General features: G+C 35.3%; 4 protein-coding genes across 5 annotated transcripts; 1 reads left to right on the plus strand and 3 right to left on the minus strand.

Annotated features, from left to right (window-relative positions):
* Positions 1-1017: 1017 nt before the first annotated feature.
* Positions 1018-3500, minus strand: LOC102631167 (L-type lectin-domain containing receptor kinase IV.1). Its single transcript, XM_006480797.4, has one exon. It carries the CDS (start codon positions 3218-3220, stop codon positions 1169-1171), a length of 2052 nt encoding a protein of 683 aa, XP_006480860.1. The 5' UTR covers positions 3221-3500; the 3' UTR covers positions 1018-1168.
* A 4856-nt stretch (positions 3501-8356) lies between these two features.
* On the plus strand, positions 8357-9615 carry LOC102630666 (subtilisin inhibitor CLSI-I-like). 2 transcript variants are annotated; one of them, XM_015531159.3, is made up of 3 exons: positions 8357-8521; positions 8602-8740; positions 9163-9615. In XM_015531159.3, exons 1-3 carry the CDS (start codon positions 8394-8396, stop codon positions 9181-9183), a joined length of 288 nt encoding a protein of 95 aa, XP_015386645.1. In that variant the 5' UTR covers positions 8357-8393; the 3' UTR covers positions 9184-9615. The 2 variants fall into 2 exon arrangements, with proteins under 2 accessions (XP_015386645.1, XP_006480859.1); XM_006480796.4 differs by lacking the exon at positions 8357-8521 and having other exon boundaries at positions 8528-8740.
* A 1999-nt stretch (positions 9616-11614) lies between these two features.
* LOC102630356 (L-type lectin-domain containing receptor kinase S.4-like) lies at positions 11615-14382 on the minus strand. The gene has a single exon (XM_006480795.4). It carries the CDS (start codon positions 13825-13827, stop codon positions 11788-11790), a length of 2040 nt encoding a protein of 679 aa, XP_006480858.1. The 5' UTR covers positions 13828-14382; the 3' UTR covers positions 11615-11787.
* Positions 14383-16412: 2030 nt separating this feature from the next.
* On the minus strand, positions 16413-19497 carry LOC102630057 (ribulose bisphosphate carboxylase/oxygenase activase 2, chloroplastic). The gene is made up of 7 exons (XM_006480794.4): positions 19312-19497; positions 18537-18853; positions 18312-18417; positions 18126-18211; positions 17398-17870; positions 16800-17081; positions 16413-16683 (listed from the first exon to the last, which is right to left on the minus strand). Exons 1-7 carry the CDS (start codon positions 19357-19359, stop codon positions 16568-16570), a joined length of 1428 nt encoding a protein of 475 aa, XP_006480857.1. The 5' UTR covers positions 19360-19497; the 3' UTR covers positions 16413-16567.
* Between the last annotated feature and the right edge of the window lie 2704 nt (positions 19498-22201).

Raw genomic sequence — 22201 nt, forward strand, 5'->3', positions numbered from 1 at the left:
TGTGCTCGTGCTAATAAGCACAATTATATAAATAAAAGGGAAATTATCATTTTACTATTAAAGTTTTACTGACATATCATGTCAATACCAATATTTGCCGAAAAATATATTTTACTACTAAAATTTTACACCGTTATCAATTCACTACCATTCCGTTAAGAAAAAGTTAATATTTAACGAAAATTAAGTTAAAAGTCGATTTTACCCCTAAGAGTTTGGTAGTAAAATAATAATTCCCCTAAAAACTTGATAGTAAAATGATAATTTATCTATTAAATTAACAAATAATTTTACTCTTACAGCTGGAAATATCTTTGATACTCTTATGACATCAACAAACTTTTAACGTTGTTAACGGAATGGTAGTGAATTGATAACTGCGCAAAATTTTAGTAGTAAAATATACTTTTCGGTAAACCTTAGTACTGACATGATATGTCAGTAAAACATTAGTAGCAAAATGATAATATCCCTAAATAAAAAAAGTATTTTATGTTTGTACCAACGTCCACTTGATTTTTTTTTATTCAAATTTCATAAAATCATAAAGTTACAAAATAATGACAAAAACGAGCTCAAAATAATTTTGTATGTACGTTTATTATTGATCTTATCAAAAAATAATATAAAAGTATATCTTCGAACTCATGTGGGTGCCATTAAGGGTGAAATTTATGGTGAGATAGTGCCTTCAATTTTGTTCAACTAAAGATATTATCTTTAGTTGGCACAAATTTTCGAACTAAACTTACTAAATTTTTAACTTACCATATGTGTATGAATTCAAACTTTCACGAAACTTAAATAAATTATACTGATCAAATTAAGTAGATCTTAAATCTAAACTATAATAATTGCAATATACAAAGAATCCATATAATTATGTTGAATTTTTCAATCAAATTATAAATGGAGCTTACACCAAACCCAACGAACCAACTCAATTAAATCGAAAGAAAAATATTTTAAGACTTCGAGAATATTTCGAATATTTCAAAGATTTAAGAGGTTATAACGTTCATCAATATCAAATATTATAATATTTCAAGCACTTATCACCGTGATACGTGGTTTAATACAAAGCACTCAATATTTAGTTATAATTACCATCTATACAAATAGATCATCCATCAAAATTTTCACAGATTAAAAGTTTTGAAGCATCATCTCATCGGCCACCTGAAAGCAGTGACTCTGCAACGGACGATGGGCGAGTGAAGCCCATAGAAGACGAATACGACACAGCAAAATCATCAAAACCCTCCTGGTACGTAATCCCACTTGCTGAAAGCCCAAGAGCTGAAATCACAGGCAGAGCTACATCCCTTTCCAAAATTTGCACAACTTGGCGCATGCTCGGCCTTGCCGTTGGGTCCGAATGAGAGCACAGCAACCCAAGTTTCAAAACCAACTCCAATTCCTCAGCCACATACTCCGTTCCCAAATTTGGATCCCTAGCTTCAAGAAGTTCACCTCTGTTCCAAAAGTCAAACACGCAATCAACCAAAATTAAATTCTCTTCTGGCTCTTGTCTCTCAATTGGCCTTCTCCCGCAAGCAACTTCAAGCAAAAATGCCCCAAATGAAAACACATCAGCGCTTGTGGTGGCCTTGCCTGTCCGACTGTGCTCAGGGGCAAGGTACCCAAGTGTTCCCACAACGTGCGTTGTTTGTGGATCTGTTCCGTGGTCGTATAATCTTGCCAGGCCGAAATCTCCCAATCTTCCGTTTAATTCACCATCAAGCAACACGTTACTTGCCTTAACATCTCTGTGAATCACAACTTGTTCCCATTCTTCGTGCAAATATAACAGGCCTAATGCGACACCTTTGATGACTCCATATCTTTGTCTCCAGTTTAGTGTGACTTTTGGTTGGTTATAGAGGTATTTGTCTAAGCTTCCATTAGGCATGTAATCATAGACCAAAAGCAGCTCCCCTTTACGCCGGCAATATCCCAAGAGTTGCACTAAATTCCGGTGCCTGAGGCGACCGATGCTCACAATCTCCGCAACGAATTCCTTCATCCCCTGTCTGGATTCGTGAGAAATCTTCTTCACTGCAATCTCAATTTTGGATTTGGGCAGTGTACCCCTATACACTCTCCCAAATCCGCCGCTGCCTAGCAGTTCTTTCTCTCTGAACCCTTTAGTGGCAATGTAAAGATCTTTGTACCTGAACCTGTGAGGGCCATAATCAAGCTCCCAATCTTCAAGCTCTTCGGCGAACTTCCTTTTCCTTCTTATCACATAAACCACACCCGAAACAGCGGCTAAAATTAAGCTCACACAAATTACGGGCAACCCAATTGTCAAAAACTTTGATCTTTTCTTAGGCCCTACACGGGGAAGCTTGGGAAGTTGAGAGAGATTGAGCTCCTGCGCTTGGCCGTTGATCTTAAAACTCCAACCCAAAATATAATGAGACACTAAGACTGAGCCGGTGGAGGATGAGAATCCAACGTACATGGCGTCATTAAGAACAGAGGAAAGATCACGGGACAGCGACAAAAGCGGTAACCTTGGCTTGGGAATATTGATTGGAGCTAAAGTAACATCGGTTCGCTTCTCCAAGCCATCGTATTCAACCCATACTTGCATTGGGCGACCGCTAATAAGAGTCAAGTTGACAAAATGATCACCATAGTAACCAGCTGGATATGATATCTCAGACTTTAGACTGTTGATATCGATGCCTACGTGATTGTCATTGATGTCAAAGAACTCGTGGCTCTCGATTGTGTCGAGTTCAACGGCGAAAACATGATTGGTTTCGTTGCCAAGATTGCTCTCGTTGAAAAGGCCAAGGTACTGACTGGGACGGGCACCGGGGAGGCCTCTTGTTGGAGCTATAACGAAGGCGATGCCGTGGCCGCTGAGAATGCTCTGGAACTCGGAGCGGATGCTGAAAACGAAGGTGGTGGAGAAGGAGAAAACGGTGCCGTTTGCTGTTGATGAGTTGCTGTTGTTGTTTTTGAAGGGTATTGGTTCAGGGTAAAAGGCATGGCCAATTTGTTGTTTGGTCTCGTTGTTTAGCTTCAGGAGTCCATTGGAGGTGAATTGTGCTATCCCGTCCAGGCTTAGGTTGGCTGAACGGAATCCGTTGTAGATGAAACTTGGATTTTTATCTTGGGCTGCTGCTGCCGTTGCTGCTGAGCTAGTGGTGATGATGATTATGATGGTCAGGAGAGACACCAGTGGTATTGGAAGCTTGAAGGCCATGGCTTATCTCTTGCTCGATGCCTAATCATGCGTGTGCAGCATCTATGTAAATAGAAAATAAAATTGGAAAAATGAGTCCAAATGATGACTGGACCAATACAACTAATACATACAGGCCGCCAGGCTGCAAACGTCAAACTCTCTACTACTCAGAAGTCTCCCTTTGAAAAGTAAATATTTGCCCCACATTTGATGTGTGTTACATGAGACTACTGTTTGTGTACTGGCGTGCGTTATTGCTTGCTTCTCGTTGCCATGCTTGGACCGTTTTGGTGGGAAAATCTTTGTCGTATGCGCGGACAGGCGATAAATATTAAATAGTAGATACATAGGGAGATATTTTAGGTTCCGGTGGCTTCGATCGTTTTAAGTAAATGGCTATGGGAGGCGCAAGGCGCTCACATAAAAAATGGCAGCCTCTGGGCCATCGGAAGTTGAAATTCATGAATGTGGGTTGATACTAGAGTCAGCCCGCGTGTGCACCATGAATACGCCAGTGGTCCACGTCCATGAGGGCTGAGAAATTGAAATTTTGCTTCTTTCTTTGAATGAGACGCCTCGGTGTGGAAGCAAAAATCTTCACAATTCTCCAAAGTCTTGAGCAATGGTGTGATTTGTTGCACCAGAGGTGGGCTGCTTGAAATTGAGGTCGAACTACTGCGATTTAAGAGTGATAGTATTAAAACATTTGATAAACATTAATTTCCGTATTTTAAAAGTTAATTTAATTTGATTTTACACTCGTATAATAAAAAAAATCTATTATACCTTTATTAATTTTGTCAAAATTATTATTTAAAATTTGTATTTATTACATACTATTAATATTTACTTTATAGTTATAATTTTTTTTTCTGAAACAGTTGTAACTTAAAAGTTACAGTATCTCAATACCAAATAAAAACTTAATTATAAATTAAATTAATCGGCACAATTAGCTAATTACAATTGGATGGATTCAACATACTAAATAATAAATTGACAATAAGACCAAAGAAAATTATAGCCACCTTGCTTCTAGAGAAAGAAAACTGTGTTCTTTGGTTGGGTGGAAAATTAATTTTTAAATATAATTGGATTTGGTTGTATTTTCTGGGAAACACTTCTCTCGATAAAATCCGAACGATGCAATCTTTGTGCATAATTCCACGCAATATACATTGAAACTTTGGTTTTTGTTTTTTTTTCATAATAGAAGCCTTGATGTGGAAGCAAAAATTTTCAAAATTCCTAAAAGTCTTAAGCAACAGCGTGATTTGTTGCACTAGAGTTGGTTAAATCAAGTTAATAGATATAATTAATTAAATATATTCAACAGATTAAATAATAAATTGACAATAAGCCAAGAAGTAAAGTCACCTTCCTTCCAAAGAAAGAAACTTCCGTGTTGTGTCTTGTTTGGTTGAATCAAAAATTCAATTTAAATAATAGAAAAAAAAAGCTAATCCACCTCCAGAGTTTATTTAAATAATTACGTAAACCTTTTTAGTTTTATAAATGGTCATATAGACCTATTATTAATTATTATACCCTTTGATAATAATAATCTAAAAATTGACTTTAAATAAAATTCTACAATAAATACATAATAATATTAAATAATCTAATATATAAACAATGTAAATTTATAAAATCAATTTGAATAATAAAAAAATATTTTAATATTATTAACTATCATATGTATTTTATTGTTAATAAAATAGTTTCATAGATTAATAATATAAAAATAATTGTATTTAACATTCAAAGTAACTTGAAAAATCTATATTATATTATTTTTTTTGTCATGTCTTTATTAGCTTAAATATTAAAGTTAATTGTCTGATTGATGAATTTAAGTATTAATAAAATATGTCAAGACATACTGATAAAAGATTAATATTGAAATAACTAGCTTGACAGTTGACATATATATGTTATTGAATTAGTTATATTTATTTTAATATTTTATTTGTAATTATAAGTTATTTTATTTATTATTTTTAACATTATAAAATGTTTTATTGTAATCAAAGGGCGAAACAGTAAAAAAAAGGGGGTCCATATGGCTATTTTTGAAACTGAAGGGATCTATGTCATCGTTTTAAACTGGGGAGTATGCATGGCCTTTTCCTTAAACTATCATTAGATATTAGATAGTGATGTATTTTTCAGGAAACAATTCTATCAATAAAGCCCATATGAGACAATTGTTTGTGCATAGTTCCACCACTGGGTTTGTCTCATGATGAATCCATTTGACTTGTGATCAAATTACCATCTCACTACCTAACATATTTTGGCCTTTACTTAACTTTCAGAAAGGGCGGCTCGCGCATCATCTTTCTCTTATACATGCTATTTTCAGATAGCGATTTAGATGCCCATGCGCCTGCCTTTACTTTTACTACCTGCCTTGAGCTACTGCACTTGCGCCCACTTTATCTTGCTATATAGATCACTTAGTTAGAGACAACAGGCAAAGCATCCTTCTTCCCCGCCAGTACGGGTATGATTGTCTGTGCCAAATCAAGCTCAATGTGCTTAATGCTTTCGTCTTATAGATTTTATAATATGAGTTCCGATCTAGTGTGCAAAGTAGGTCCCACACAATACAGTTCCACCAATAATAAATCACCACGTATGCAATCACATACTATAAGGCTCTCATAGTCACAAACTTAATCAAAATTCTTATAATATTATAGTTAATTATAATATTTAGATTGATGCTACTAGCACCCCCTCCAAACACCTCATGAGACCTCTTTTTATTTGTGTTTGCAGTTTTAATCCTGATGTTTGATTACACACCCCTTCTCTCTCTATTGGGGTTTTATTGGTTTTTAATTTTCATGTATAATAAAAATACAGCTGTTGCCTGCTGTAGATGTTGCAATAAATTGGCAAGTAAAAATTTCATGATCAACATCAAGTTAGATAAAATAAATAAATAAAAGAATAGAGAGAAACTCCATAAGTGAAAATGAAATTACTAACAAAGCCATTTGAAGAGTTGGTAAAATGAACTTTAAAATGTTATAATCAGATTCAAGTTTGTTATTAAATAACTCATTCTTAATGAATTGTCTCAATTCTTTTTTTATTTTGGAGTTTTCATATTTGATGAATTAATAGGTGAGCTTCCAATTAGGGATTTCTAATCATATCAAAGTCAGCGATAAGGTAAAAAGAAAAAAATGATTCAATATAATATATGATAAAATTCAATACATTAGAGTCTATAACTTTTTAATTTTTAGTTCATCCCTAATTTTGATATCATTAAGATCCTTAATTAGAACATTTATATTAATAGGTACTTTATATTCAAATAAAAAGTATGTTTGATGCAAAATAGAAAGATAATTTAAAATTTAGAAATCCAAAGTTGCATACCATCATCCTTCTTGTTAATCAAATCTATGAAGATTTCTTATGATTATTGCAATAGTAACTACACAGAGTTTTTTATTTTATTTTATTATTTTCTGAGAAATAATATTGAAGGGTAATTGTGAAATAAAAATGGATGTTTTTAGAAACAATATAATTTTAGATAACGCTATTTGAACCCCTAAAATATTTTATAAACACATTTACTAAAAAAGCTCACTACTAAAATATAAAAATTAAAATTTTACTCTATTCACCCACCTTAAACCAAACACGCACTCAGATTATTTTAAACAAATAAATATACCATATAATACTCCCATTGATTTCCTTCAAATACAAACCAATTTATTAATATAAAAATATTGTGGATTAGTATCAATCATTTAAACAAGTATTTGATTATGAAGGCAACAAGAATTTACCTTCACACGTACTTTTGATTTGTGGAAAACTTGTGACACGCGTTGAACTCGAATCCGGCGTGGTGAGTGCCTGAAAAGGGCCTTCCGACGCCCAAGTCAGTGTTTGATTTTAAGGTCTAATGAAAACAAGAACAATAAACAAGATTAGGGGTTTTCAACTTAGGAGGGATCCCCATTTTCTTGGTGAGATGGTCCCTGTTTATAGTTGATGAATGACATGGGTCTAGAGTTTTGCCTTGGTCTCTCTTCTTGATGACATGTGCCACCAACTATTATTGCACACGTGGACGTGACCTTATTCGTAGGGAAATAAATATATTTATCCCGGGCCTACGTCATTTATTCCGTGCCCATGTGCTTCCATACTCCTATGATCTTGGGCATGGTTCCTGCAGACTCCGAAATTCCAGAATTAGTCGTGGTTCCCTCAGACCTTAGAATCTCGAAATTAGAATGATTTTTTACTCTTAGTTATTATCGTAAGTCCCAAGGGAATTTTGTTCCAGTGTTACTTTCTCTCAAATAGATTAGATATCATTTATTTACTTATTTGATTTTCCGGGATAGTTTCTTTCTTTTTTTTTTTTATTTGGACACTTGGTGTAATTTTGTATCTCTAAGTTATGGCACATATAGGACACTTGGCGTAATTTCGTGCCTCTAAGTTATGGTACGTATAGATTGGAATTAATCACATAAATTAACAAATTCGATCTAAAATTTTGCTTGAATTTTTTGTTTGCAATACATCCAAACGATTTTTTAAAAAAATTGCCTATATACATGCCTCTAGTCGTTGTCAATTTGTTTGCGTTATAAAAAATCAGAACCAAAATCAAAATAAAAAACCTGTAAAAAGTAAATATCATAGTTCTTAAAAAAATCTTTGCTGGAAATGATTTTTTGTTGGTTTCATATACTTTGTAAATAGACATCATCTTGTCTTCGTGGAAAGTTTATTTTGCAGACAAGCTTCAATTTGTAATCTACTTGATGCTTAATTCTTCTGCATTGAAACTTGTCTCCAAGTGTATAACAATAAACATTATTCTTTTGTTTGGCTTCATGAGTCGAGATTGAAGGCATAGTATAAGCGGCTTTTGAAACTTGAAAGAAGAGCATATGAATTCAATTTTTTTCTTTAGTTTTATTGTCTTGTATAATGTCTAAAATCGTAATCTAAATTTGGGGTATATCAGTAACAAAAATATTTTTTTAAATATGGGTGCAAGTAGTTCTGAGTTTGAATATCCTCACTCTATAATTTTTAATATATTTCATTGAGCGTATTTAAAAAAGGGTTTTTAAACCGGGGCCTGGCTCTAATATTACCGGGCCGATCCTCGAAAGCCGGATGGCCTGTCTGGCGCGCTATGCGGGCCGCCCAAGCAAGACTAGAAAGATATTATTGTAGTGCATGGGAGTTTCCGAAATCCACGTCTTGGCTTGCCTGGAACCTTCTGCACATGGCAAAACCAAAGCTGGAATTGGAGATTTCGAAGTAACACTCTTTAATTCTTTAATTAAATTAAAGTTGATGATATTATTATACTCTGTGTTTTAGCTTAATATCAAATACAGGGAAGATTATTGTCTTTCAGCAAGGACCAGTGAATCATCTCGATATTCGTTATGTCTGAGGAGAAGAAACCCACCGAGCCCCAGCCTCAGCCCCAGCCCCAGCAGGCGCAACCTAGTGAATCAACACCGACTTTACCAAGTAACTTAATTTTCTTTTCTTAATTTGTGATGATTGGGGTATGTTCTGGTGGTTTTTTTTTTAAAATAAATTTATTTAGTTGATCATCGATTCGGAATTTAAATAGTACAAAATTGATAAATAAAAAAAAGGACCAATTTGCAGAGTCAATAACTTTTGTGGGTAAATTTATTATTATTATTTTTTATCAGTGTTGTTGGATCATATATGGTAGGTCCTTTGCTCGAAAATTTTTTAATTCAGAAATCTTAGTATTGTATTAAGATTTGGAACATATTTATAACATTGTAAATGATGAAAAACACGAGTTTGCAACGTGATAAATTTGTTTTAAATTTTAATAAAGTTGAAGATTTCCCGATTGGAGGCTTAACTCGTCCTTTTGTTAATGAACATGGTGATGATACTTGAGCTTGATACAGGAACTTATGGGCAATTACTAGGACCAAACGCTGCCGCTATAAAGACATGGCCTGGATTAGTGGGCTTGACTGCGGAAGAGGCAGAAAAGAAGATAAAGGAAGAGAGGCCAGGGGCTCAAGTGCAGGTGGTTCCACCAAACAGCTTTGTCACCATGGATTTCAGACACAATCGAGTTCGATTATATGTTGATTCCTCTGGAAAAGTTGAGAGGCCCCCAAGCGTTGGCTAATACATACATATATGTATGTATGTATGTATGTTTGTATGTATGTACGGATGCATGCATTTATGCATGTTCTCAGCCCCTTGAAATTTCAAATTTAAGTTTTTTCTGCTTGTTAATTGTGTTGCTTCTTCCATTATCATTTGCTCTCTTCATTGTATATGTTATATCTGAAAATTGAGACGCAGTGCTTTCTTATAAGTGAATGGACCATATGGTATTTGAATAACCATTCAGTATATTAGTGTGCGTGAGTAGATCTTGCAGTTTCAGTGCCCTGTTAAATCTCTTGCCTAGGGATGTCAGACAACCCATTCTTGTTCTGGTACTATCTTGTCTTGTTGTTGGGTTGATTTTCAAAAACAATTTTGACTGAAACTTTTAAAAAATTAGTATAAATTTTGGGAAGTTAAAAACGAACATAGTGCGCGACCTTGCGCATCAGATCAGGACCCATTAAAATATCATTCCATGTTTTTGTTAATGAAAGTGGAGAGATTCCCTCCGAAGCCAGCTACATGAAATATGACCACAAGAACGCCTTGGTTGACATTTGCTTTAGTGTTTTATACACGAGTGCTGCTATATGTCCCGAAAGTTAACCCCGAATTTGTACCCCGAATTTATCAAAACGGTGCGTTTTAATACGGTCACTTTTACTTTTTTATTCACGTGTTTCTCTTCCTTTTTAATTGCACATGTTTGAGAAGACCGAAGCACGTGTTACTCTCCGTTTCAACCCAACACTCAAGAATATCTGCAGGCTCCTTGGAATTGGAATTACGATCCAGTCCTTCGCCGTCAGATTTATTTACGTTTTCGCCCGCCATCCATGACGGTAAACGCCGCCTGCTTCCATCCCCTGCTCCACTGCCGCCGCCGCCGACTCCAACCATTTTTTTTCCACAAATAATTTTACATAAATTCAAACTTCCGAATTTCGTTAACGAAATTAACTCATGATTAATAATATATAATAATTGCCAATTTCTACAACATATAAGTTCGTTAAGAACGTACCAGTTTGTCACAGAACTTGTCCCCGGAATGCTCCCGAGTTACCAATTTAACATCTTTTTTTTTTTAATTTCTTAAATTCTTAACGATTCTTCTTTTTAAAAAAAAAAATTCAACTTCGAATTATAATAACGAATTAATGATCCAGGTCGAGGAAACAACTTTGAGGGACCACCAATAAGAAATGATCACGTAATCAAATATTTTGGCTGGCAAGTATTGTCGATTCTTTTGCTGCGGGGAAGCAAGCATCTGAAAGTTTCTCTCGAGTCACTGGCCTTGGAGGGGAATCAACTCAACCGATCTCTCTCCGTCATCATCTCTGAAAGACCCTGACGGAACTACATGAAAAGCTAAGCAAAGGCGAGTAAGCCAGCCAATCCGAGTCCATGGCCATGCGCATTCTATTCGTCTCTTCCGGGACCAGAGATTGTCAAAAGCAAAGGTTAAACGAGGTTAAATGAGAGAGATTTTGCAGGTGTGTGAGAGACTGAGAGATAGATTTTGCAGAGAGAGATAGTCAAAAGCAAAGGTTAAACGGTGCGTTTTCTATTTGCCAAAACGGTGCGTTTCAATTCGGGGTGCAATTCGGGGTTTAAAATCGGGGAAAATAGCTTTTTCCTTTATACACAAAGGCAGCCAATGAGAAAACATATTTTAATGCAAACGCATTATTATATTCGTTTTGGTCCATCTTTTCATCATTTGAATTTTGAAATAACAATACCGCTTGGCTTTTTGCTACAAGTCATTCCCAGCTCGAGTTCATTGCGTTTTAGACAATGCATTCTATCTACTGCCTTCTCTAACATTTGAATTCTGACCCAGAAACCAAATCTTTAATTGCCAATTTGTGGGATAAATGTTAAATATCAATTGATTATTAGTCTTAAAAAACATGCTTGATGAAGAGATGTCTCTGAATCTCCTTCTTTGTGTCAAACATTAGCATCAGTTACTATCATATGAATTTAATAAACCAAACCTCACCTTGACCTTATCCTTTGTTATCTGTTTTTCTTGAAGCAATCACCTTATCTCTCTACAACAAACTGTTTTAAATAGTTATTGATGACTCATTTGCTCAAAGGGAAAGCCAAATGACAATGCCCCGTATTTTAGGCTTGCAAGCACATGATGTAGTTACTATCCTATTGAGGGAATAAGGTTGATGAAAAGAGACAAACTCATAAAAATGAAGATTAACAATGTAACATGACCAAAGCTTGATATTCAAGATCAATTATGTTCTATAGCACATGGTTTTTCATTTGTATTCTCTTTTGGAAATCCTTTCTTACAAGTTTGGACATAATACAACCGAGAAATCATGACACTCAAAAGGAAAAAAAAAATTCAAAATTTTTGTTTCAAGATCCAACCTCTAATCCCTTCCATAAACAAGAGTAATTGGAGAAGTAGATAGAGAAGGATAGCTTACACCATTTTCAAAGTATGAACAAGATGTCGTTTTATCAAAAGATGAAGACGCCAAAGAATTCAACAAATCATCAAACCCTTCAGCAGCTTTATCACCATCAGATGATCTTGGTCCTCTCAAAGTGTCAGGCAACTCAAGCTCTCCCTCTAAGCACCTCACAACCTGACGCATAGTAGGCCGTGCCGCAGGTGAATTGTTTGAACACAATAGCCCTAATTTGAGCACCATCAACACTTGACTTTGATCATATTCAGCATTTAGCTTAGGATCAATAACTTCAAGGACTCTGCCTTCTCCATACTTACCCCACACCCAATCAACCAACACTAGTTCTTCAGGCAATGCCCTTGTCTCAATAGGCCTGCGGCCACATGCAACTTCCAACAAAAGTGCACCAAATGCAAACACATCTGAACTTGCTGAGGACTTCCCTGTTCTGGGCGTCTCTGGTGCTAGGTAGCCTAACGTGCCAACAACACGTGTTGTGGCAGGATTCGTACCGTGTTCGTACAATTTTGCAAGACCAAAATCACCCAATTTTCCATTTAATTCACTGTCTAGTAACACATTACTAGCCTTAACATCTCTATGAATCACAACTTGTTCATACCCTTCGTGTAAGTAAAGCAGCCCAGAGGCAACACCCTTTATGATTTTAAACCTTTGCTCCCAATTGAGAACTGCTTTTGGCTCATCAAATAAGAAACTATCTAAGCTGCCATTAGCCATGAAGTCATAAACAAGAAGAAGATCACCTTTTCTCCTGCACCAACCTACTAACTGAACCAAGTTCCGGTGGCGAAGTCTGCCAATAGTAGCAATCTCAGATACAAATTCACGGACACCTTGTTTTGATTCATTCGAAATTCGCTTAACGGCAACTTCTGTCTTTGAATTGTGCAGTGTTCCTTTGTAAACTTGACCAAATCCACCATGTCCAAGTAGCTGCTTGGCACTGAAATTATTAGTTGCCTGCTTAAGTTCTTGATATGAGTATCTTTGTGGTCCAACCTCCAGCTCCCAATCTTCAATAACTTCCGCGTTTTTTATTTTCTTAATGATGTAAATAATTGCTAAAGATAATATACATATTGCAAGAACTACTGATGCTATTGAAACACCTACAATGGCACCTGTATGATGCTTCTTCTTGGGGCCTGGAAGTGAAGGAAGAGAAGACAGATCAAGAGCTCGAGCTGGTCCATTGATTTTAAAGCTCCAGCCTAAAACGTTATGTGAACTTGCGAGTAAACCTGTTGAGGCAGAGAAGCCAACATACATGAATTCATTAAAGATCGGTGAAAGATCTACACGAAACGACAAGATGGGAATTTTTGGTTTGGAAGAATTTGGAGAGACTGTGACATTGAGAATATTTTCAGCTGAATCATAATCAACCCAAACTAGGATTGCCTTTCCACCCTTGAGGCTCAAATCTTGTTTTGTTGAATTGTCGGTGTAGACAGCAGCTTCAACAGAGGCATTAGACTTCATGCTGTTGATGTCAATGCCAATATGATTATCATTGATGTCCTGGAACTCAAAATCTTGAACCGTATCAAACTCAACAGCAAACAAATGATTTGAGAAGTTTCCAATATCAGTAGAATTTAGCAGGCCTAGATATTGACTTGGAAGGCCGTTGAGATCATTCGACGGCGAGATCGTGAAAGCAAGGCCATGGCCACCAAGTCTTGGATACTCAGGGACAATTACAATAGCAAATGAGGTGGAAAAAGAAAAAACGTTGCTGTTTGATGAGTTCTTGAACCGAAGTGTTGATGAATAAAATGCTTGACCCATCTTTCTACTTGTATCATTTGTTAGCTGAAGAATGCCGTTGTTTTCAATCTTTGCAATCCCTTGCAAGGTTAGATTGTTGCTCAAATCTTTGAAGCCTGGGAAGAAGAGTTCATCAAGCTGAGATGAAACTGGGATGGAGAGAAAGATTAGAGCAGAGAAAATTCTGAGGAAACTGGCCATGCTAGACGCAAAAGGGAAAATAAAACGAAGGGGTTTGAATCAAAATTGGCTTAGATTTTGAATGGGTTGGTAGGTTGGTGAGGTTGGAATTTGTACATGAGAGAAATTGTAAGCAGATCTGTTAAAGCAGGTGGCTAGTGGGTTTCTAAGCAAGGACAGAAAGCATCTATTTTTCACATGGGGCTAAAAGGTAAGCATACAGTGAAAGACAGACCAAAGAGTTAAAACAAAAAAAAAATCAATGCAGTATAATGAATCCTTATATGAACTTTCCAACTAGCAAAGCCACCACCATTGAAAGTCTATAAACAGCTCTGTTTAATTACATGGTGAAGAAGAAGAATATCTGATGTATACGTGAATCTGAAAATGACACTTGCTCTTCTTTTAATCCACTTTCGGGGGCACTAACTTGTCAAACAATTCAACAGAGACTGGCTTGTGAAACAATAGTGGAGCCGCCCAAGTTACACTATTGGCTTGCTTTTCGGTTTAAAAAATTTATCAATATCTCAGTGCTGAAGCTCACCTGCCTCCATCAAAGGCTAATCACAAGGCTTAAAAGGTTTTTTTCCTGGTATGAATCTAACCTACCTTTTGGTGCATGCAGGCTCCTTTTTTTTTTTAATTGAAAATGTGGCCTACGAAATTCAAATGAGTAATCTTTCGAAAAAAAAAAGAAATGAGTAAAAAGATCCATAATTTTAAATAATGTGGCTCGTTGGCTAAGTAGAGTTATCTTCAAGACTCTAGGTCTCACCAAATTGACTTGTGAATAATCTTGTTACAAAATCTTACCAGCAACCAAAATTCAAAAGGAAAGGACTCATTTGTTCTCTTTTCTCCTTTGTGATGCAATGATTATGGAAAGCAGAATGTGCCTAAAAACAAAAAATAATTAAAGGATACTAGTTGATGAAATGGCTGTCATAATAAAGCCAAGTTGTTCTTTTCCTATTAGCTTTTAGCTAATTGCTAATGGGAATGGAATGCTGGTTTGTCCAAGATTGAGATATCCCAAACTGTTCCTCGACTTGTCATCAGGAACAAGTTAAGAGAAAATTTTAATATGAAATGGTCTTCAGTTGCAATCTATTGCATCACTTTCCACCTCTGTTAACTGACTCTTTGAAAATTGATTTTAGATAAGGGGCTCACTGTCAAAGTTCAAAGTCGATACCCACCACTTCCATTCAAAATCGAAACGTGCGCAGCATGCAACTTGACTTGGGGCCTAAACTCCAGGCTATGCAATAATATTACACTCCAGGCAGTGCTTATCTTTAGGGATTAAACTAATGTCACTAGTAATGATGCATTTGCAGCGGCCATTAAGTCACGCACACGCCACCATGATTAACTTGTATGAAAATGCCTAACTACTTTGTGATTCCTTTTATTTGAAAACTAAAATCCCTGGGGACTGGAATGATTGGTATCAGAGGTTCCAGCTTTCAAACCTAAAACAATCTTGGACTTTGAGAATCTCGAAGCATTTTAATTGCTTGCTAAAACCAAGTAGTCAAAAACAGTCACCAAAATATATTGTAGCTTGGCTGGACATGCTGTTGGCTTGTTGCATAGGGCCACAGAATGCTGCTGTTAGGGTTTCTTAAAAAATTCTAAAGTATTGAAAGTGGTGATCAGGCTGACGCACTTGAGTACGAATACTCGTTGGACCATTCTGACCCTATTGGAAATCGCCATGTGATTTTCTTCAGAACCGGTGGAGATTAGTTAAAGCTTTGGTGATAATAATGTTAACTATAGAATAAACCAATGACGCATTATCATTAGAACTTTGTTTAAAGTTGTTGGAGCAAAACATTAAAAATATAGAAATCTGTGGGCTGAGTCCTGAGTTAGGAGTGAGTGGACGAAATACTAAACTCTTGATTTGACAACATTTTGGTTTCGTTTAGAATGCAGGATTGGATTAAATTAAATTATATTAAATTATATATAGTATTCTCTTTTGGTTGGTAAGATGTCAAATATGAGTATGTTAAGTCAATTTAATAGAGCTAAATAACTATTTAAATAATATTATATTGTTTAAATTATATTGATAACTACTGATTTTAATATCTAATATTCAATATTATTTTTTAAAAAATAATTGATTATTTTTCTCTTTAATATTCAATGCTAGTTTAGATAAATCAAAGAATAAAATTTTGATATTTAATCTTAAATGAAATATAATTTAAAATAAATTATTGAATAAAATTTTGAAATTCTATATAATATAAAATTATAGGTTAAAAAATTATGAAATGAACTTCTATGTTTAAATTTTATTAAAATATTAGGTTAAATGAAAAAAAAAGGATAAAAAAGAACATTAATTTTTTTTTTAAATTTATCCAACTTAAACCCATATAAAACTACGGATTAATAATCCTATTAATTTTTAACTAAATTTTAGTTTTCTTCATTAGTTGGCATAACTAAACATATTTTAGATTAAATTATTATTTTAGTCCCTAAATCCAATCCAATCCCACAGCTTATCTAAGCTCTCAAACAGACTTTGAGTCTGTTTAGGTGGACTGATGTTGCCATTGTATAATTACAAAACTATAAACACAACAAAATGAAGTTTTGCAACTGCAAAGAATGATTGAAACAAAGCATCTTCCAGGACCAAGAAACAAAGATGAAAAAGTATACATTATTTACACAATTGCAAGATTAGGCAGGGTTTTCCTTTGTAATATACCTAAATGGCTAATACAAACTAAAATTGGTAATTGCAGCTGCCATCGTCGCTCCTAGCAGTTGGATCATAGTTTGCTGCAGCTGGATCGGTACAGCCTTCAGGGACAGGAACTTTAACCTGTTGTGCTGCTTTACCTGTATCAAAACAAATGATAAAAATTTTTTGAGTAAATTGGCACCATTTATTGTTCCATCAGAATCCTAAATCCAGATGCAAAACTCCATCAAGGCCTTTAGGGCTGAGGCCTAACCATAAAAACTTCCATTCTTGATAGCATCATCATTAGCATCACCAAGGGCTGCCTCGCTCAAGTACTTGTCAGCCAGTTGGACTCTCTTCACATTCTCCTGCTCTTGGACAAGCATTCTTCCGTACTCAAGGAGCTTGTCAAGAGTCATTTTTGGTTGCTCAAAAGTTGGGGGTCCCTCTTTTGAGTTCACAAGCCTCTTGCCAATTCTTTCTATTCCAACTTCTGATATCCACTTCCTCACCTCATCATCGTACACTCTTGCCCTGAGGGCACCAAAGAAGTCTGCAACAGAAATATTGACAATTAGTATGTTCTTTATAATTGATTTTGTATCACTTCATGTCCCTTATTCCACATTATACTGGTTATGCACTGTTTTGCACACCAAAAAGTAGGTTTCAAAATCCAAGTTGCTTGTATTCTCTTATCTACATATCCATGTGATGTAATTCATTCAGTTTCTTGTTCAGTTTGTTTCTCGGTGAGCCAACAACTGCTTTCAGTTATCAATTTCATACGTATGTTGCAGACTTGTTACCAAACTGCAGTTGAACATAATTTTAGAATTCCTATTGGAGATTTATAACATAAAACTTACCAATAGATTGTCCAGGGAAAGTGTCAACAAGCTTGACAATATCCTCCTTGGGAACATTGTCAGTACGGAAGATACCAGAGCAGACACCAATCCTGTCTTCCCGAGTAGGGGCCCAGTAAAACTTTTCCATACGACCATCACGGATGAGAGGAGCATACAACGTGGAGAAGTCATTACCAGTGACTATAATGGGAACACGGGGATTCTCTTCCTGGTTGTACATACCAGGGAGCTGGACGTTGGTTGGGTTGTCAGCAATGTTCATGAGGGTGGCATTCACCATTTGATTGTTGACTGTGTATTGGGTAGTCCCACCCATCCTACCGGCTCCTGCATCAAGATCATTGATGAAAAGGCAGCACATCTTTCCCTTTTTGATGATGTCTGCTGCTTCACGATACCTTTGCCTAATTAATTTTGCGGGCTCTCCAGCATTTCCACTTTCCAATTCACCAGCGCTCATCATAATGGGGCTGCATGTTCAGATTCACAAAGATTGAGCAAGAATAAAACAGAGCTACAGGCTTTCAAAGAATTCTTGACTTGCTAATCTCTTGAATCAAGATATTTGTTTATAGTTGGGGGATTTAGCTTTATTGCATCACTTGGCATTCATATACTTAATCTATGAGCAGTCTTGTGATCCATTTTTGATTAATTAATAAAATTTCATTTATCCAAAAGAAAGAAGCGATATATAGAAAGTTATGGGAATGGAATTAACTCACTTGATTCCCATCTTGGCAAAGACGAGCTCACACTGGAATGACTTTCCTTGACCTTTGCCTCCCCAAATACCCAATATGAGAGGAACCTGTCGTGATCATTTATGAATCATTAAAATTTTCTTCATCTCTAAATAAGCACCAATTTTTTTGGAAAAAAAAATTCTAAGAAAAGCTCAGCTAACCCACCTTAACGTTTGGGAGATTCAAGAAATTCTTGGTGATGTGAACAACGACCTTATCCATAAATGCAGGGGCAATATATAAACCATCCAGAGTGTTGTCCAAGCTGTACCTAAAAGCAATTCAAAAGCAACCTATGATCAAAATTCAAGTTCAAAATTCAAGTCCAATCTATAAAGTAGAAACTCAATGCCATTTCATTATTTTCAATTTCTACAGTTAGGTACTTACTGGCGAAGACCTTGGCTGATGTAATCATAGGAGCTCATGACCGCATAGTGAGTTCCGCTCTCCATGGGAGCTTGGAAGAGTGTGTCCACCATTCCCTTTCCTCTAGTAATGTCCTGTTGGTCATCTGATATGTCGTATGCAAGGCCTGCCCATCTGTCTTGAGAAGTCTGCTTCTCCTCATCATATTCGCTCACAACCTTGAAACTCTTCGACAAAATCCTCTGCTGGCTGACCTTCGAGCTCACCTTCTTCAAGCTCTTCCCCAAAAATACTGAGCTCGGCACCAAAGAAAACCTACTAGATCCATTTATTTTCAACTGCACCAAAGATACCTTCTGCTCAACACTCAATGAACTACAAGATTGTAAAGAAACCAAAGATCCAATATCTCAACTGAATTCCTAAGCAAACCCCCACATTGAGAAACGTCTATAAATCAACTTCGATATGCAATATTCTTTTCAACCCAATTCTCTCACCACCCATGTGAGCGGGGTTTTCTAGTTAAGCCAATCCGCACACAAAAATTTTAATATCAAACATCACAACACAAGTAACAATTTTTTACTAACAACAAAAGGGAACTACAAAAGTAGATTGGGAGATCAATCTTGTGTTCCTACAAATGAGGAAGTTAAGTGAGACGATTAGAACAATGAAGAAACAAGCTTAAAAGAGCAAGTTTGGCAATAACTACGACCCAAAAGAAGAAGAAGAAAAAAAAAAGAGATGAAATCTTAGTGAAATACAAAAAAGGGCGGGAAAAACATGATACCGGTAATGCGTTGTTAACAGCTCCGACGGTGGAGACAACAGTAGCCATTTGCACAAACGGTTGAGATGAAGCGGGCTATTTTAAGACAAGAAGACGAAATGGAACTGAATTCGGTTCTGTAAAACGTTGCTGTTTTACAACGGACAATACAATTGGACAGGGAGTGAGGAGTTCGGGTGGACTTATTTATACAGATGGAGTGAGCGATTTATAAAAAATTGTATGGGAAAATGAAAATACGATGGATTGGCTTACGAATGGCTAACGGCCACACGATTTGAGAGATTTTTTTTTTCTCTTTTATTCTTATTTATTACGTGGCATTAGTTGGTGAGGTGGACGTTTAAAGCTTTCAATGGGCTCATTGCGCGTGCATACGCATTGCTTGCAAACAAAAACTAGAGGCTTCCCGAAACTTGCCTATCATGAGGTTTGGGTTTTGGCTTCTTTCTTCACCACTAAAATTTGAATAATTCCGTTCTTTTTCTTTTTCTTTTTTTAATTTTTTCCTTTCTATTAATATGTATAACATGACTCATTTATTATTACATCAAAATATAAATATGACCCATTTTATTCGGTCATGTTAAACTCATTTAACGTACTAAATATCATACAAGTTAAACATTAATTTAGAATATGATAAATATGTAAATATTATTATTAAATAGGACATGAATGAGCTGACAGCCTAACACTACACGAATACGTTTGTGTACAAAATAAATATTTAGGTTAAGTATAAATATATTAGTGGTTCTTTTCAATAAAATTACCTTATGTTAATAATTTGATATTTGTGTCAAAAACAAGTAAATGTATTGAGGTAATCAAGCACAAATACGATATTATTATCACTCGTATCATATTGTGTCAATACTTTAACAATCGTGTCAATTTATGTTAACCTGAATAAAAAAAAAAAATCATTTCATATCAATGATCTATATTACTCCCTCTAAATAAAACTATGATAAGTCTTGAAGAAAAAACGAAAAGGTTTCAATTGAAATTTAATTTTGCTTTTACGTTATTCTTCCCTCAAATTTATTATTTCTCTATTGTGGAATTTGTTGTTTCTTTCATTTGTGACTGTCGAAATATTATTCAAATTTTACTTCTTCCAACACCAAAATCAACGGAACAGTAACTCCAGTCACCCTCATCAAAATAATTAAAATTCCAACTTGGCCACCGGAGAAATCTCCAATAATAATTAAAATGCTTGGTTTGTGCATAAAATCTCCGAAGTACTAAACCTTTATTATCTTTTATATCTTTTCGATATGTGCGTCAATCTTCTTCTTTCTCTACATGATTCACAATATTTGCCTTTACCAAAAGCCATTTTAAGCTTATCTTTGGAACATGTATTCAAACAAAAAAACATGTGTTGATATTCCTTGTATAACTAAACAGATACATAAAGCAATTATATAAATATATATTAAAACGTAAATTTATAAGTAAGATTAGAATAACAATATCGACAAACTATAAATTAAAGGATTTTAACCAAATTTTCTATGATAATTTGGTCGTCGAAGATTTGAATCATTCTAGCGGAAAAAACACTAACCCAGAAACTTCTGGTGTAGTCATAATAATTGTCGCCATTGAAGGCCTATCGTTTTCTGATGACTATAAATCTCGAAGTTAAATCGCCAATAGCCATGCATGAGTTAAAAATGCAAACCCATGGAGACGCATTTCTACATATCATGTTTTGAAAGAGTGTCGGACGTTCAAGAAATCTCATTTTGGCAGCCTCTTGTCTTGGGAGCAATTGGTGGAGTGATCCGTTACTGGCCTTGACCTTTTGAGTGGTCCATTTGCAGGAAAATGAAAAGCCAATTCCGGAACAAGCAAAACGTTGCTTTCAGTTAACGTTTGCTTGTGAATTGTGAAGTTGTAATTCCGGAGTCTACACTGCTCTGTAGGATTCTATTTTGTCTTGCTCATTCACAAACAAATCTTTATGGGCCTTTGTGATGTAACTGTGATTTTAGGCATCAGGGCCTAAACAGCTTGACTGTAAACAATTCTGCCTGCAGAGGTTATCAGTTTCCACAGAAACTGATAACTGAACAACTTGGGAATTGGTGGTAATATTTCCGGCCAATTTCCTCCCCCCTCCCCCCCTCCAAAAGCAACCCCACTTATTGACACTGATTAGGTCCGGCGCTGGACTGAATTTTTTGCGCAGCTTTTAATAAATTACCCTGTAGAATAAAAATAAAAATCTTTAATGTCAGAACCTTTCCCTATAATCTTTCTTCCATTTATGTGAAGATGAAGATATAGATCATGAAGGAAATATATTTGGTAAATCCACCCTTTAAATAATTAAAATTTGGGTCATTAAACCCACATTGGAAAATAATTTTTAATGATTAAAATTCTCCTAAATTAAATTATAATTATTGACATTAAAATATGATAAACAAGAAAAAAAAGGGAGAACTTTTAATCTTTAAACCCATCCTAACATTCAACGTACTTTTTAAATTCTAAATTGATATTCTATATTTTTTTTATTAATCTTAGAACATGTATAAAGTGATTCATATTGATTTTATGGAGGACCAAAACAATGTTGACGATAATTTTAATCCCAAAGAGGTATTAATTTCTTTCATTTACATTTTATTTTTGGTTTTTTTACATATATTGATGAACTTTCAATTGGATTTCAACCATATATTCGTCATATTAAGATGTTGCAGCTGATGGTAACCATGGTTTTAGAGTGAGAGCTGACTTAATAAGCTTGAGTGAGGATGGACGGGTACAAGTGAGGATAGATTTATTGAATGAGTTGTACTCTTACTTAAATGATTAGGGAAAATTATATGGACCTGAAATTATAAGTGAGCTTATTCACATCCTT

The sequence above is a fragment of the Citrus sinensis genome, chromosome 6 (assembly GCF_022201045.2).
Source record: "Citrus sinensis cultivar Valencia sweet orange chromosome 6, DVS_A1.0, whole genome shotgun sequence".
NCBI lineage: Eukaryota > Viridiplantae > Streptophyta > Magnoliopsida > Sapindales > Rutaceae > Citrus > Citrus sinensis.